This window comes from Procambarus clarkii, chromosome 44 (genome assembly GCF_040958095.1).
Source record: "Procambarus clarkii isolate CNS0578487 chromosome 44, FALCON_Pclarkii_2.0, whole genome shotgun sequence".
In the NCBI taxonomy this organism is placed as follows: Eukaryota; Metazoa; Arthropoda; class Malacostraca; order Decapoda; family Cambaridae; genus Procambarus; species Procambarus clarkii.
Window position 1 is genome coordinate 5,985,608 of NC_091193.1, and position 16,304 is coordinate 6,001,911.

The window sequence follows — 16,304 nt, forward strand, 5'->3', positions numbered from 1 at the left end:
AGAAGAGAGAAACGAGAGCACCCAGTCCAAAGACCAGGACGTCTCAGGAGGCCATGAGCAGGCCAGAGGTAAAACAACGCACAAGACAGCTTGCAGAACAGGGCAGAAGTAACATCAATACCGAGAGCAAGCTGAAGCAGCTCCATCTGCACCGCATGATTCGAGGCGACAGTATTCGGTATAAGATGACTGTCCTGGAACAACCAAGAATGAAAAGACAAAACAACCCTATGAGAGACCGAAGAACACCTACACAGTGATAGGAAAAACCAGAAGGACTGACAGGAAATTTCATTTTGTCGCCAAGATGAAGCATGCAGGTGGGAGACCAACAACAAAGCCACCTGGGCACCATACAAGTGATGATAGACTTGAGTCAAAAACACCCGACGCAAAGACTCGAGGAGAAGACCGAACCTCGTACCAGGCTGGACCGATCTGCTGAAAGAGGTGAAGCCATGGGAAGTCCCTCGGGTTCAGACACTGAACAAGCAACTCCTGAAACCAAGGCTGGGCCAGCCACCAAGGAGCCAGAAGGACAATGCTTCCCTGGTAAGTCTCCAAGCAAACCAGGACCCAGAGCAACAGCTGAACCAGGGAAAAGAGGTACAGGTAACCCCACCTCGCCCAGTCCAGCCGAAAGGCTTCAACCCTGACAGCCTCGCAGTTGGGGAAGGCGCCACGTATACTGGGAGATGCAAAGAGATCCACTTCCAGAGGCCCAAACGTCTTGCAGAGCCAACTGAATGAGCAAGAAGATCCACTTCCAGCGACATGAACGTCTGGCAGAGCCAACTGAACGAGCTAACGTCGACCATCCATTCCGTGCACAGGGGAATGAACCAGGACAGGCCGTCCGCCAAGACATTGGACACCCCCCTGAACGTGAATTGCCAGGAGAGCCAAACCCCTAGAACTCAGCAGACGAGTAACCCGAAGCGACCAGCCCCAAAGAGCCAAGGACCGTATGGAACCCCTGTGGTTCAGGCAATGAACCACTGAGGAACAGGCCGAATGGAGCCAGATCGTCGATCTGCGAGCGACCCGAACCCTCAGGAGCAACATCCACACCACCGCGAATTCCCACACCGAGCAGTGAGCTAGACGGAGGGACAGACTCCACTGACCCTGGCCGCCCTGGTGAGCACTGGTCACAAAACCCCAGCCAAGAGATGACGCGTCCGTGAACACACCTAGCGAGGGCTCGGGTAGGCGCCAAGACACTGAACCCCGAACCAAACAATCGTGAGAGAGGCGGAACGGATGTCCTTGAAGGAACCAGAACAGCCGACAAAGCCACACCTGACCCAGCGGGTAGACCATCATGGCAAAGTTCAGGCTCCCACACGAACTCTCGAGTAACCACCTCGGGACCTGGGAGCCCCTCAGAAACAGACACCGGCGGGAACGCAGGTGAAGCAGAGCCGCCGGAGGAAGAGACAAGGAAGCGGTACAATACAAGTGTCCCACCGAAGACCCAGTTAAGATCGAACCTCGGAGGGAACCAGATGGGACTTCCACCACCAAGAACCTGAACCCAGCAAGCTGGGAAAGAACCAAATCCCTGGGGAGCAGATGCACGGACTGGCTGGGAGCCCAAACCAGCCAGTCATCGAGGTAGACCAGAACCCGAACACCTAACAGATACAGCCCAGTCTCCACGACCTGAGTAAGGCAAGTGAACACGTGAGGCGCCAGGTTCAAGCCGAATGGAAGGCAATGAAAGCGGTAACCTTGATGCCCCACAACAAAACCGAGCCAGTCCCTGAACCTCGGATGAACCGGGACATGCCAGTACGAGTCCTTGAGGTCCAGGGACACCATCCAAGTGCCGGCTCCAACAGAAGACGAATCTGGCCCCACTTGCTCGAAACGCTATGCATGCTAGTGGCTTTACAAGAATGTAAATTCAACTTAATTTCTATGTTCTCTGTTAACCCCCAATATACCTTCTTGTATTTAAATAAATAAATAAATAAAATGAATAAAGACGGACCTGGAACAGTAGTCATCCTGAAGGAGGGGCAATAAACCCATGGGTTCAGATGGGACAAGTCCAGAATGAACCGGAGGTCCGCGCAGTCCCGTTTCGGGACCAGAAACAGGTGGGAAGCCCACCTGAGGGACAAGATCGTTTCAACCTCGCCCATATGAACCCACTCTGAGATGACTTGACAGAATGCAAGAGAAGAATGCCCCGCGAGCCCTGAGCCCCCCGAGGGAGGAGGAACTACCCAACACCACTACAGGCCACACGAAATGACCCGAAAACCCCACAAATCGTGGGACCAGGCACAAGCGAACAGAGTGAGCTTTCTTCTCCTCCCCCCCCCCTCCATTGCCCCGTCAATGGGACGAACTGTAAAAGGGCCGACGCATCTTACGAGAACTTAAGCGGCGCACAGGGCGATCCCCATGCCGACCAAGTAATATCGATCACCAAGCCTTCCAAGTCATCTATCCAGCCCCATGATCCTTCATGCCAGGACCCAGGGCAGAGCCATCCTCCAAACCCTCTGCCCCTAAAGAAAAGGCAGAGTCAACCGGAAAAGCTGGGAAAAGGGGAGTCAACTGGTCAGACCCAAAAGCCCTGACTGGAAAAACAGGTTCGAATGCCTCCATCGCCGAACCGGATTTGGCAGCCCCTGAAACACCCGAGTCTCACCACCATCTAAGCCCTGCCCCATCTCTGAAACCCTCAGACATTTGGAAGCCAGCAGCAGGGGAAATGGGGGGAGGGAGGAAGCAGGACGAGGGAGTGTGGACGAAACCAAAGTCGAAGCGACTAACGCCCCCCAAGTCCGGTTTTCTATAACCAAAGAGAGGCAGCCTCGGGACATCCGGAAGGGCAACCAACCTACCGCGTTGCAGCAACCTAAACCTTGCATGCAATGCCAAAGCTGCTTGCACTAATATCAGTATCAGTGGACTGGGTGAACTGGAGTATCATTAAGAAACACCATTCGCAGGACTCTGAGTCAAAAGTGTCATTGACCCAACAGGCAGCATGATGGAGGCAAACAGGGTGAATGTCACCCTGAGATAAGGGGACAGAGCACCCTTAAAATCAGACAAGGCGAGATGGGACCCAGACCATCCATCAGACCAATGAAACCCAATTGAATTTTTCAGGGCCCTTAGGCTGACTGTTAATCGAATCCCAAATCCCAGGCAAAGTACTGCTAACCGGTTAGCCCATCTAACGAGAGAACTACTAAAGCTGAACCCCTGTGATGTGTACAATCACAGGGACCTAGCGGGAGGGGGGAGGGGGGGACCACCTGAGGTTGGAGAGCTGAGGTTGGAGAGCTGAGGTTGGAGAGCTGAAGTTGGATTTTGGCACGAGGGGCCTGGAGGACCCCCACCTTTTCTCCTCCCAGGGAGGGGGAGCTGCGCAGACAGGTGGCGTGGCAGTGGGTGTGGCATCATGCTTGTTTGCTTATTTTCAGATTAGGGGTGATATGCTTAGCATTTTGGCTTTCGGTTGTAATGTTTTACCAGTTAGAGTCTGTTCTGGGACGCCTTCCTTTCTGGGTGCCTAACCTGGTCGACGGCAGACATAGAAGGCTTCCAACCACAAGGGGGCTTCTATAAGCCATTGCTCCTCATGCCTCTCTGAGGGGGCCAGGTTCTGGCTCGTGGTCCCCAGTGTGCATTGGAACTCCATTCAATGACTATTACCAAGCATATCAGCCCAGTAAGCTCTGGGGAGCTGGAGGGGGCTCTCACCAGAAATGTAACCTAAATCTGAAAGCTGCATTGTATTATATATAAATTATATTAATTAAAGCTGATGGATCCTCCTTATGATATGCATTGCCACAAATTTAATATTAGCCATTAAATATCATATATTAATCTTGGAAGTTCCTCAGCAATTTAATATCTTTTAACACACACCTTATACACACCCCAACATTTTTACCAAACACTGTCTGTGAAATAACCACTAAATAACTTCTATATTCTTTCCATTTGTGCCAGACTACAAAATTTTATTTAACAACTCTTACCAATCATCAACTGAACTTACCTTGAGTAAGTTGATTTGGAGCAGACTGCCCGGACCGTTCTTCTGTGATGCGAGTTATACCACCATCATTGCCATTCATGACGACTGGAGTATCTTCATCCTCAATGATTTGTGAATAATCTAGACCTTGAGGTACACGCAGTATGGCAATTCCAAAATACATGTCCAGTGCCTCACTGTAAAAATTAAGTTTAAACAATCAATTTTATACTACAATGAATATAGAGAACAACATAACTAACATTCAATATTCATAATTATTTCAGTTTAATGTGTTTGTGGATATGGATGTTTAACAGTATTTGTCTGTTGGTCAGCGTATCAAACGGTCATGTAGACAGAAAGGCCACAGTCTCTGAAGAGTGCCCCAGTTTACCAGTTTATCTCATCATGTTTTCCAGGTGAATTTTAAATAAATTTCCTCACTGCCCTAACTTCAGTGGCATTGAAAGGTAGATTGTTCCAAAGGTATCCAATTACTGCTGAGTGCAAAGGGGTGAGCATAGTGAAGGAAGAGTGCCTCAGTAAGACTAACCTTTGTGTGTCTTACGTAATAATACTAGGAGAGATACCCAGCTGTGTCTAGGTCTCTCTCCACCATTACTCCGGTTGATAATTCTGGTCCATTCCCTCCCTCTCTAATCTCTCTTTCCTTTTCTGCCCCTTTTCTTCCCTGCAAACACACATTTTAATGGTCTCAACTGTTACCTTGTTAAAACTTGTTACAAGTTGTTACATCTAGTTAAAAAGTTTTTATGAAGTGTTAGAATGTTGCTATAACTTGTTAGATTGGTGTTACAACTTGTTAGAAGGTGTTAAAACTTGCTTAATCATTGTAGCAGCATCATAGTTTTGTCATGTGCTTGGCGGGTTCCCTTTTCACCCCTTCTTCTCTTCTCTTCTCTCCAACTTTCTCCTTCAAGATCTCCCTTCTCAATCTCTCTACTCCTCTCTCTAACTTTCTCAAGATCTCGCCCCTCTCTCTCCCTTTCATGCCTCTCTCTATTCTCCCCCCCCTCTCACCCTTCTCCCTTCTCACACTCTATCACCCCATCTCTCTCTTCTCCCCCCTCTCCTTCCCTCTCCACCATCTCTCTCAAATTCCTTCCTCACACTTTCTCCACCTTTCTCCCCTCCTCTCTATCATGTTTCCTCCCCTCTCTCCCAGTCTCACCCCTTCTCCCTCTCTCTTCCCCCCATCTATTCACCTGTCTCATTCTCTCTTCAAACATTCCCCTCTCCCTGTTTCCCTTTCCCTTTCTTCAAAAATCCATTCCTCCACCCCCCTCTTCTTATTCCTTCCATCCACCCTTTTCCCTCTATTTTCTGTTTCATAACAAATAAAGAAATCTAAGGACTCAGTCAGCCACCATTCACTAATTAGGTGTGGGGGGTCACTATTTGGCCTAATCCCTGTGCAGACCCCTCTTAATAAGACAAATAGGACCAACCCCAACCAGCCTTTGTCCATCCCATAACCCAGTTCATTCATCTTTCAAAGTTGGATGAGGCTAGCCCTAAGCATCTGGCCTCTGACCTTGGAAAGAGGCAAATAAACAGACTCTAAAACATACAGTAAAGATAATAATAATTTTTGTTTAAAAAAACTGCGTTGAATGTAATGAAGCGCCATTTTCTGGGTGAGTCCCAGAGGCTCCCAGAGCTATCCAGGCTGAATGATATGTATAACTTTCTGGCATCAGTCAAAGTGCTAGGAGTTCTTGCCCCAGGGACCACGAGCCAGAACCAGGCCCCCCTCAGAGAGGTATGAGGAGCAATGGCCTATAGAAACCCCCTTGTGGTTGGGAGCATTCTATGTCTGCCATCGACCAGGATAGGCACCCAGAAAGGTAGGCGCCCCAAAACAAACCCTTATTCTGGTGAAAATATTGCTACCGAAAGCTGAACGAGTGGACAGAACCTCCCAAACAAAATTATCAAACTAACATGACGTCATCATGTCGCTGCGCCACCGTCTGCACAACCCTCTCCTCGCCGGGAGGGGGAATGGGGAGCCCCAGACCCTCCATGCCAGAAAGTTATACATAACCATTCAGCCTGGGATAGCTCCGGGGAGCCGAAGGGGCTCCCCCCAGAAAATATACAGAAAAGTTGTTCTATAGTCTTCAGCCCATCACAATAAGTGAACTTTTTCTTTAGTATTAACTGTCTACCTCATCTAACCTTTAAACTTCTGAAAACAACCTGATTGGTTTATCTTAAGTTTGCCCAAAATGCACTGTGTACCTGCACTGTGAGGCTTTATGTATTGTACAGTACTTATTTTATCTATGTATCTTTTTCTGTTCATGTATGTAAACTTGTATAAATAAACTAATATTATTATTATCATTATTATTATTATTATTATTATTATTATTATTATTATTATTATTATTATTATTATTATTATTGAGAACATCGGTAGGAATCATGAGAGAGGGTTCGAATCCGCTCACTTGGAACTTTAAGGCTAGCGCCTTAAACCACAACACCACAACATGGAAAAGCAATACAACCTGAGATTCCACTGAATCCTCTAGGATTTCTGATGCCTACAACTTAAGCATAATCAGAGTTTTTAAGCACTGCCCCCATGCACTCTGGCTAATGGTCCAGTAGTTTTTCTCTAACGCTTGCTGTCAAATGCACGATGAAATCACATTAATGTGATGAACCGGTGAGAAAGTCAGTAGGAGCTGTGAGGAGGATTCAAACCTGCTCACTTGGTACTCCCAAGCTAGCACCCTAGATCACCACTCCATAACATGGAAAAGCAATGCAACCTGGGATTCCATTGAATCCTGTAGGATTTCTGAGGCTTACAACTGAAGCCCAATCATAGGTTTTAAGCATTGCCAACATGCACGCCATGTAGTAGCATGTGGTCTAGGATGGTAGCTTGCGAGTACCAAGTGAGCAGGTTCAAATCCTCCTCAGCGCTCCTACTGATTTTCTCATTGATACATTACGTTAATGTGATTTCCTTGTGCATTTGACTTCACGGTTCTGGGTTTTTTCATTCCTGTCCCTTTAGGGGTTTTATTTGTCCCTTTGGGGTTGTTTGCCCTTGTGGTTGGGAGCTTGACCATTAAATCACATTAGGTTTTCCTATAATACCTCTTCCAAGCCTGTTCGTCGCCTGTGTCTGTCACCTGGTCACCTGGTGACAATCATACGTTCTGCCTCCATGATACTGCCTTTTGAGTCGGTGACACCTTCAACCCTGAGTCATGTGGGACCTGTTTCCCCCATGTGTCTCTTCTCACCCATTCACCTCTAGAAGGTCATAGGTTTCAGGTAGTAACTGCTTTGTGCTTCAGGTTCACAGTTTTGCCGCAGTCTAGGTTATGTACCTGGTTGGATGACCCGGATTTGCCCCACTTGGTGTTTAGGGACTTGGATTTGGAGGTATTGGTTAATTTGACTGTGGTTCTGTCCACACCACCTCTTCCTTCCCTGGCGGGACATTTTCACCCTTCAACTCCCCCCCTATCCCCCCACCCTGCTTGTGGCTCCAAAGCATCTGAGGGTTTCAGATATGGGGTAAGGTTTAGCTCGGGATGTGGATTTGGCTGATCTGGTGGTTGGCCCTTCCAAAAGGTGCAGAGGCAGATGAATCTCTTGATCCCACTGAGTCTTCTAGGCCTTTCCAGCCAACCCACTTCCTTTGGACTCCGCACTCTTCCTTCCTGGATTGTAGGCATGCACAGAGGCTCTGCCCCAGGGGCCCTCATCTGTGGTGCCCCAGGGGCCCTCATCTGTGGTGCCCCAGGGGCCCTCATCTGTGGTTTCCGAGGCACAGGAAAAGTCTGACTGGGTCCTTCAGTCCTGTTTGATTCTTCGTGGGCCCTTATGCCTTCTGCAGAAGGTCTTATCTTGCATAGTGTGGGGTTTTCCTATTCCCTTTCCTGTATGAGTTTTAGTTGGGTTAGTTTTTGTGTATCTTTGGGTTTGTTGGATTCGTTCTTCCAAAAGTTTCTGTTCTCTTGGATTCCCCCAACAAAAGCCCGAGATGCCATTGTTTGTACCTTCTGTGTGACTCAGTTTACACCTCAGTTATGGACCCAAGTTTGAGTTTGGTTCTTCTTCCAGTATTAGGTGTATTACGAGGTTCTGGAGTCATCCCGACTATCCTATGTTCTTCTTTGGGGCTTGGCACGGATTTTGCCATACCCGCACACTTGATTGGGAGGTGTACCAAGCACCAAGACTTTCTTTAGTCCCAAGTAAGTTCCAAGCAACTTGCTTGGGATTGAAGAGAGACTTCTGTGTTGCAGGTCATTTTGGGAGGTCTTTTGAGCCTCTCAATGTTTGCCTCTTTGCTCCTGCCCTTTCCCATGATGTAGGTCTTGTGCAACTACATGCTCAGGTTTCCCTTCTGTCGGCCACCTTGGTTGCCAACGACCTTCATGCCCGTTCACACTTGGCTTCAGTCATGAGTTTCCTGAGCCTCCTCAAGCTTCATTCTTATTCACTCGAGTGGAATGTTGGGACGCTCGGTGCGATCTCTCGTATGGGGATCTTGGCCTCTGTTGCTGAAGCAGCAGAGGCCTTAATCCCTGGGTGGTGCAGTTAGTAATTGCCGACAACACCGTTGTGCACAAGAAAATAAAACTACATTTTGTTTTGTTTTCATTCCAAGATTTTTAAAATGTGTTTCCTGATCACAGGGAAAAAATCATAGGTGACATATTTTGGCTGTGATAGGGCGAGAAAGTCTAGCACAATACAGGCGCTGAAAGAGTACACATCCAGGGCCAGTCTCCTCCAGTCAAGCTGTCAGGAGGGAATTGCCACAAAGATATTATAACCTAAGTAATACAATTTCTCTGATTGATTTTTTTGTTTTCGTTTTTTGTAGTAATATTATTCAGTAGTGTGTAGTGTGATATATTTATATAGTAAAATGTGTGAACCATTGCCATACTCATTGCACACATTGTATGGTGTGCATATTAGTGATTGATTTATTATGCTCATAAAACAATAAAACCAGTGCAGAACATCATGAAATCCCATTTTCTGGGCGAGATCCGGATCCTCCCCGGAGCTATCCAGGCTAATATTAGTATTAGACCCTGGCATCAGTCAAGTGAGTGGAGTTGTTAAGCCTACCAGGGACCACGAGCCAGAACCTGGCCTCCCCTCAGAGAGGCACGAGACAAAGCACCCAGGTGGGACAACATCAACGAAGCCACCTGCTCACCATATAAGTAATTACCTAAGTGTAATTACCTAAGTGTAGTTACAGGATGAGAGCTACGCTCGTGGTGTCCCGTCTTCCCAGCACTCTTTGTCATATAACGCTTTGAAACTACTGACGGTCTTGGCCTCCACCACCTTCTCACTTAACTTGTTCCAACCGTCTACCACTCTATTTGCGAAGGTGAATTTTCTTATATTTCTTCGGCATCTGTGTTTAGCTAGTTTAAATCTATGACCTCTTGTTCTTGAAATTCCAGGTCTCAGGAAGTCTTCCCTGTCGATTTTATCAATTCCTGTTACTATTTTGTATGTAGTGATCATATCACCTCTTTTTCTTCTGTCTTCTAGTTTTGGCATATTTAATGCTTCTAACCTCTCCTCGTAGCTCTTGCCCTTCAGTTCTGGGAGCCACTTAGTAGCATGTCTTTGCACCTTTTCCAGTTTGTTGATGTGCTTCTTAAGATATGGGCACCACACAACAGCTGCATATTCTAGCTTTGGCCTAACAAAAGTCATGAACAATTTCTTTAGAATATCGCCATCCATGTATTTAAATGCAATTCTGAAGTTAGAAAGCATAGCATAGGCTCCTTGCACAATATTCTTTATGTGGTCCTCAGGTGATAGTTTTCTATCTAGAACCACTCCTAGATCTCTTTCTTTATCAGAATTCTTTAAAGATTTCTCACATAATATATAGGTTGTGTGGGGTCTATGTTCTCCTATTCCACATTCCATAACATGACATTTATTAACATTAAGTGGTGATAGACCCGCGTCAGAAAGACCCAACGCAAAGACTTGAGAAGATTGAACCAGCTACATAACAAACTGGCCCGATCTGCTGAAAGAGGCGGAGCCGCGGGAAGCAGCGCCTGAAACCAAGGCTGAGCCGGCTACCAAGGAGCCAAGAGGACTACTCTCCCTCAGTAAGTCTAAGTGAGCTATGACCTGGTGCAACAGTAGAACTGGGGGAAAGAGGTACAGGTAACCCCACCTCGACCAGTCCAGCCTGAAGGCATCGACCCCGATGGCCTCGCAGTCGGTGAAGGGCTCCACATATATCGGGAGATGCCTCTACCATGCCGATGCGAAGAGGTCCACCTCCGAGAGCCCATACATCCAGCAGAGCCAGCAGAATAAGTTGGTGTCAACCATCCATTCTGTGTATAGGCAAATGAACCGAGACAGACCATCCGCCAGGACATTGGACACACCACAAACGTTAATGGTCAGGGAAGCCAAACCCTGTGAACTCAGCAGACGAGTTACCCGAGACAACCAGCCCCAAAGAGCCAAGGACCGCATCGAACCCCCCACGGTTCAGACAATAAACCACTGGGGGAGTAGTCCGAATGAAGCTAGATTGTTGATTTGCAAGTGACCCAAACCCTCCGAAGTGCCCACCACACCGCTGCAAACTCCTGCGTCGTGCTGTGTGCCCGACGGAAGGTTGGATCCCACAGTCCCTGGTTGGTCTGGTGAGCCTCAGGGTTAAAGCCCCAGCCAAGAGATGAAGCGTTCGTGAACCCCTCGAACAAGGGCTCGGGAAGGCATCAAGGCACTGAACCCTGAAAAACCCGAAGAGGAAGCCGGCGATGCAGCAGCCGATGCAAGGCACTCGGAGGCCAAACTCAGCGATCACAAGAGAGGCAGAAGGGACCTCCCCCGAAGGAACCAGAACAGCCAACGAAGACACACCCCACCCGGCAGGTAGACCATAATGGCAAAGTTCAGACTCCCACACAAACCCTCAAGCAACTGCCTTGTGACCCGGGAGCCCTCCAAAATTAAATGAAGGTGGGACTGCAGCCACAGCAGAGCCTCTGGAGGGAGAGACAAGGAAGCAGTCTGAGAGTCCCACACAAGACCCTGCCAAGACCGAACCTGAGAGTTATACCTGATTAACCAGGCTGTGGCTCATACATCAGGCTGCGAGCAGCCGCGTCTAACAGCCTGGTTGATCAGTCCAGCAACCAGGAGGCCTGGTCGACGACCGGGCCGTGGGGACGCTAAGCCCCGGAAGCACCTCAAGGTAACCTCAAGGAGAGGGGCCACAGATGGGACTTCCTCCAGTTCACCAGGAATCCGAACCTGGTGAGCTGGGAAAGAACCAAATCCCTGGCGAGGAGACATGCGGACCGGTTGGGAACCCACACCGGCCAGTCGTGGAGGTAGGCCAGGACCTGAACCCCTAGGAGATGCAGATGATCCACCACGACCCAAGTAAGGCATGTGAACATGAGTTCTCGGGGTTTGGCTCTCCTGGCTGTTCATGTGCGGGGGAGTGTCCAACGTCTTGGACGATGGCCTGTCTCATTTCGTTCTCCCTCTCCACGGAATGGACTGTTGACACCGACTCCTTTCGTTGGCTCTGCCAGACGTTTGGGCGCCCCGAGGTGGACTTCTTCCCATTGGCGTGGTCGCGGCACCTCCCCCAGTATGTGGCGCCCTTCCCCAATTGCGAGGCTGTTGGGGTCGATACCTTTTGGCAGGACTGGTTGAGGTGGGGGTTCCTGTAAATCTTTTCCCCGGTTCAGCTGTTGCTCCAGGTCCTGACTCACTTGGAGACCTACCAGGGGAGAGTAGTCCTCTTGGCCCCGTGGTGGCCGGCCCATTCTTTTTTTTTTTTTTTTTTTTTTTTTTTTTTTTTTTTTTTTTTTTGAGATATATACAAGAGTTGTTACATTCTTGTACAGCCACTAGTACGCGTAGCGTTTCGGGCAAGTCCTTAATCCTATGGTCCCTGGAATACGATCCCCTGCCGCGAAGAATCGTTTTTTCATCCAAGTACACATTTTACTGTTGCGTTAAACAGAGGCTACAGTTAAGGAATTGCGCCCAGTAAATCCTCCCCGGCCAGGATACGAACCCATGACATAGCGCTCGCGGAACGCCAGGCGAGTGTCTTACCACTACACCACGGAGACTGCATTCGTGGTTTCAGGTGCTGCTTGGCCAGTGTCTGAACCTGGAGGTTTTCCCACGGCTCTGCCTCTTCCAACAGATCAGCCCAGTGCGTCACGTGGCTGGTTCGATCTTCTCCTCGAGTCTTCGTGTATGATCTTTCTGACTCGGGTTTATCATCATCTCTATGGTGATCAGTTTTTTTTTTTTTATTGTCAAACCTGCGGGCTTTGTCTCTTCACCAGTATGAGGTCTCCTGGCGGTTCCTCCATTCTTTTTTTACGTGTTCGTCGTTGTGCTTCGCTTTCTCTTCTGGTGGTGTTGTCCTTTCTCTCTAGGTTGTTCCAAGACTGTCACCTTATGCCTAACACTGTCACCTAGTATCGTGCGGCGCTGATGGAACCGCTTTGCTTTCGGTGTTGATGTTACTTCTGCACTGTTTCGCAAGCTGTCTCGTGCATTGTTTCACCTCCGGCCTGCTCATGCGCTGCCTGAGCTGTGGCGACATGTAATGTCGTGCTCATTTGCTTGTTTCTTTTAGGGGAGTTCTATCCACTTGTTTGGCTATTGGTAGCAATATTTTCACCAGAATAGGGGTTTGTTTTGGGATTGCTTACCTTTCTGTGCCTGACCAGGTCGATGGCAGACATACAATGCTTCCAACCACACAGAGCTGTCTATAGGACATTGCTCCCCAAGCCTCTCTGAGAGGGGCCAGGTTCTGGCTCGTGGTCCCCGGTAGGCACACAGAACTCCATACATATGATTGATGCCAAAGTCTGACATTAGCATATCGGCCTAGTAAGCTCCAGGGAGCCTCCGGGTCTAGCCCAGAAAATGGCGTTTCATTACATTCAATGTTGGCTTTTTAAATACAGGGCATATCACAGTTGCTTACTTAAATTTACGTTTGACATATAGTATATTGTAAGTAATTTTATTAAAATTTATTAAGCCATGTACTGATAGGCTATTCTGAAGTTTACCAAAACTGCAAAGAACTGTGTGTGCAGGTATGCAGGAATGTTCATGTTATTTATATTCATTAATTTCTGCAAAAACTCACTGTAAAGTATTGAAGTAAGCCTTGAGTTCCTGGCGATCACATTTGCGCCAGTTTGCCTTGTATCCAAGCAAGACAGTGTTTGGACGCAATTTTCCTAATCCGACAAGCTGAAACAAATATATAAACAATCAAATTACAAATACCATAATTTAATTCTAATTACATTTATTTGTTACTTTCCCACATATCAAACACTGAATGTAACATGTCTGTTAGACCCTCAACACTGGTATCACTAAGGTTTAGGATTATGCCAAGTCTTTGAAATCCATGCTGACTTACTATATGCCAGAACTGAATAAATAATAATTTACCTGAATAAAAATTTGAATTTTGAATTTGAATTTGACTATAATCTGACTCTTTCAGAGGTGAGATAATCTTAGGTTCAGTGTAATGACTGGTATATAAAGTCTAGTTTTTGTTGTTATTAATGTAAATGAGTGACTGGAACTTTAAACGTTGATCTGGTGAGTGATAAATTATTCCTTGTTAGTGTATTATCATATTTCCTGTGTTTTAATAAATGTAATGCACACACTTTGATTGTGTGTTGAGTTCCGCCAATTCAAAAATACCCACGTGGTTACTCATACCCGGCCCCACGTGGTTACTCATGTGTTTGAAGTGTTTTTAAATGCATATTGGTTCTACAACCCTGGTTTAAAGTAACATATCTCAGTTATAAGAAAGAAAGTAAGGACGAGTTTTGTGAATTCGAACTCTAGAGTATGACTTACATGCTCGTGTCCTTATAATGGAAGGATGCATCACTGATAGTCCATTCCATGGCAATAGGGCAAAAACAAGAGACCATTCACCCAAACATTAGACACATGCTAAATGTAAACCTCACTAAGAACCCAATGCAAAGAATCCAGAAGATGAGCTACCAATAGGTTCCAGCTCTATTCAGACAATGAACCACTGAAGAGCAATCAGAGTGGAGCAGGACCACAGAACCCACTGGGGGAGAAAGCAACCATAGAACATGCCAGACAGCCATGAACTCGCATACCATGCTGTGAGTCCAACTCTAAAGGATCCACCGAATGATCCTGAATGGCCAGGAGAGTGTTGGTCACAAACCCACAGCCCAAAGCTGAGGCATCTATTAAAAGGTTGAGAATATGGTGACATAAGTGCCAAGGTACAGAACCCTGAAAAGCCTGAGGAGAAAACTGGCAAACTAGAAGTTGTTGAAGGTTCAATGGCACCTGCACTTAATGATCCCAGGTGGCAGCAAAAGACATGGAACTGCAGAAAATGGTACAATGTTCGGAGCTAAACCCTACCCAGAGGATAAAACACCCATGAAAAATTCAAGACTCCCACATAGGCCTTTCGAACAAATGATGAATGACTCAAAAACTCACCACCTCCAGTCAGAGATGAGCATCAAAGTGGAGCAGGGATACAGGCAGAAAGGAGAAGGAAACCATCCATGAACCCAGACCAGGCCCAACCAGGTATACAAGCCTCCCGTCTACATCGGGAAGAATCTGCCTGGGCCATTAATCAATGGGCTGATGTCCAAAGCAAAAGGTGGTGGTAGAGGAGGATTTACACCTAATCTCAACAATTCAGCCAACGAAGGAAGATATAAGAACGATGCTAAGAAATAATCACAAGTACAATCTTGGCAATGGTGAAAGGCATTAAAACACACACACACAGTGTCAGGTGCAGCAAACATACAAAATATGCAGCTAATTACAGTGCATATCAACTCATCATCAGACGCGCACTGTCCAGAGAGGAGACAAATCAAAAGGAGAGGAATTATAAAGGAGGAATGAAGAAGATATCTCTGGTGAGGAAAAGGAAGCAAAAGCTCATTAAGTAGCTGGAAGAAGGCCTACACCATAGCTGGAGTAAATAAGTAAAATGAGCACATGCAACGTAACCAGTATAAGACACAATTGTAAAAGACAAAGAGAAAAGAAAGAGCAATGGTTCATAGTGAATGCCAGTTCCAGGGTTAGCCACCTCCACTTATCTGAATCAAGAAATAGCAAATAGGTTCCATCACAGTTCAGTCAGCCCTTACAATACAAGAAGAATGTGAGGCAGAGTGAAGGCTGTGACACTGGGAGCTCAGGACCACTATCTGGTAGCAGCCAGACAAATAAGGGCTAGGGTTGCTCATCTACCACAAACTATCATTGCTCCTTGTTTTCCTTTTTTTTTAATTTCTTTCAAGAAGTGGTTGGTTTTGGTTTGTTTGCTTCTCTGGTCAGTTTTTGTCAGTTTTGGGGTTAATCTCTGATCCCCATGCTATCCTCTCCTATTTGAGTGAGCCAGATTCTGGGCTAAATTATGTCTGGGTTGCAGAGGCATGACACGCTTCTAAACCTTAGTGGTACCAGTGCTTAAGCACCAGGAACTTACTGACTACGTCTTTCCAGAAAGACTTAACAAAATACATAAAAATATTCAAATCTGTAGAAAAGTCTGAAAATCATTAAAGAATTTAAATTATCTTTAAATGATGAATGTATTTTAAAATTTTTAAATCAAGGTTAATAGTTTCATGTCTCTACTTAAGACTTAAGTACTTACTCATAGACATTTTAATAATTACCTGGAACAAGTTTCTGGCTCCTTCTTCCAAATTATTTCCTTCAATAACAGAGTAGAATGCACGAATCTTGTGACGATGAAGCCAGCTGTATGCCTGCCTTATGAGTGAGTTACGTACACGTTGAGTCTGAGGGCCCTGAAAATTTATTCAACGAGATAATTCCTCATTGTGAAGGTGGTGGTATTACATTATCTCAATCACCTCAGGCAATTACATACAAAAGAAAGTTGATAAGAAAAATAAAAAAATGATAAGCAAAAAGAAAACAATAAGGATGACATCAGGAAAACAGACAAATAATAATAATAATAATAATAATAATAATAATAATAATAATAATAATAATAATAATAATAATCATTTATGGGTTTAATAATTGTTACAGAGTCTATATAATTTATAAGGTAACTAATATACAAAGTGTTTTGGGCATAACTTAAAATAATACAGTAAGGTTGTTTAACCCTTAAACTGCGCAACGTGCCTGCAGGCCCACGTCTGGTTTG

At 46.3% G+C, this 16,304-nt stretch overlaps 1 protein-coding gene across 3 annotated transcripts in view; it reads right to left on the reverse strand.

Moving 5' to 3' along the window:
- The window catches only part of LOC123745438 (bumetanide-sensitive sodium-(potassium)-chloride cotransporter), a 389,884-nt gene that overhangs the window by 76,270 nt on the left and 297,310 nt on the right, over positions 1-16,304 (reverse strand). For all 3 annotated transcript variants that reach the window (XM_069300604.1, XM_069300601.1, XM_069300603.1), the window contains exons 15-17: positions 15,799-15,933; positions 13,215-13,321; positions 4,034-4,209 (exon numbers count right to left, since the gene is read on the reverse strand). In XM_069300604.1, coding sequence (XP_069156705.1) covers positions 4,034-4,209; positions 13,215-13,321; positions 15,799-15,933 — 418 coding nt within the window. The remainder of the gene's footprint in view (positions 1-4,033; positions 4,210-13,214; positions 13,322-15,798; positions 15,934-16,304) is intronic.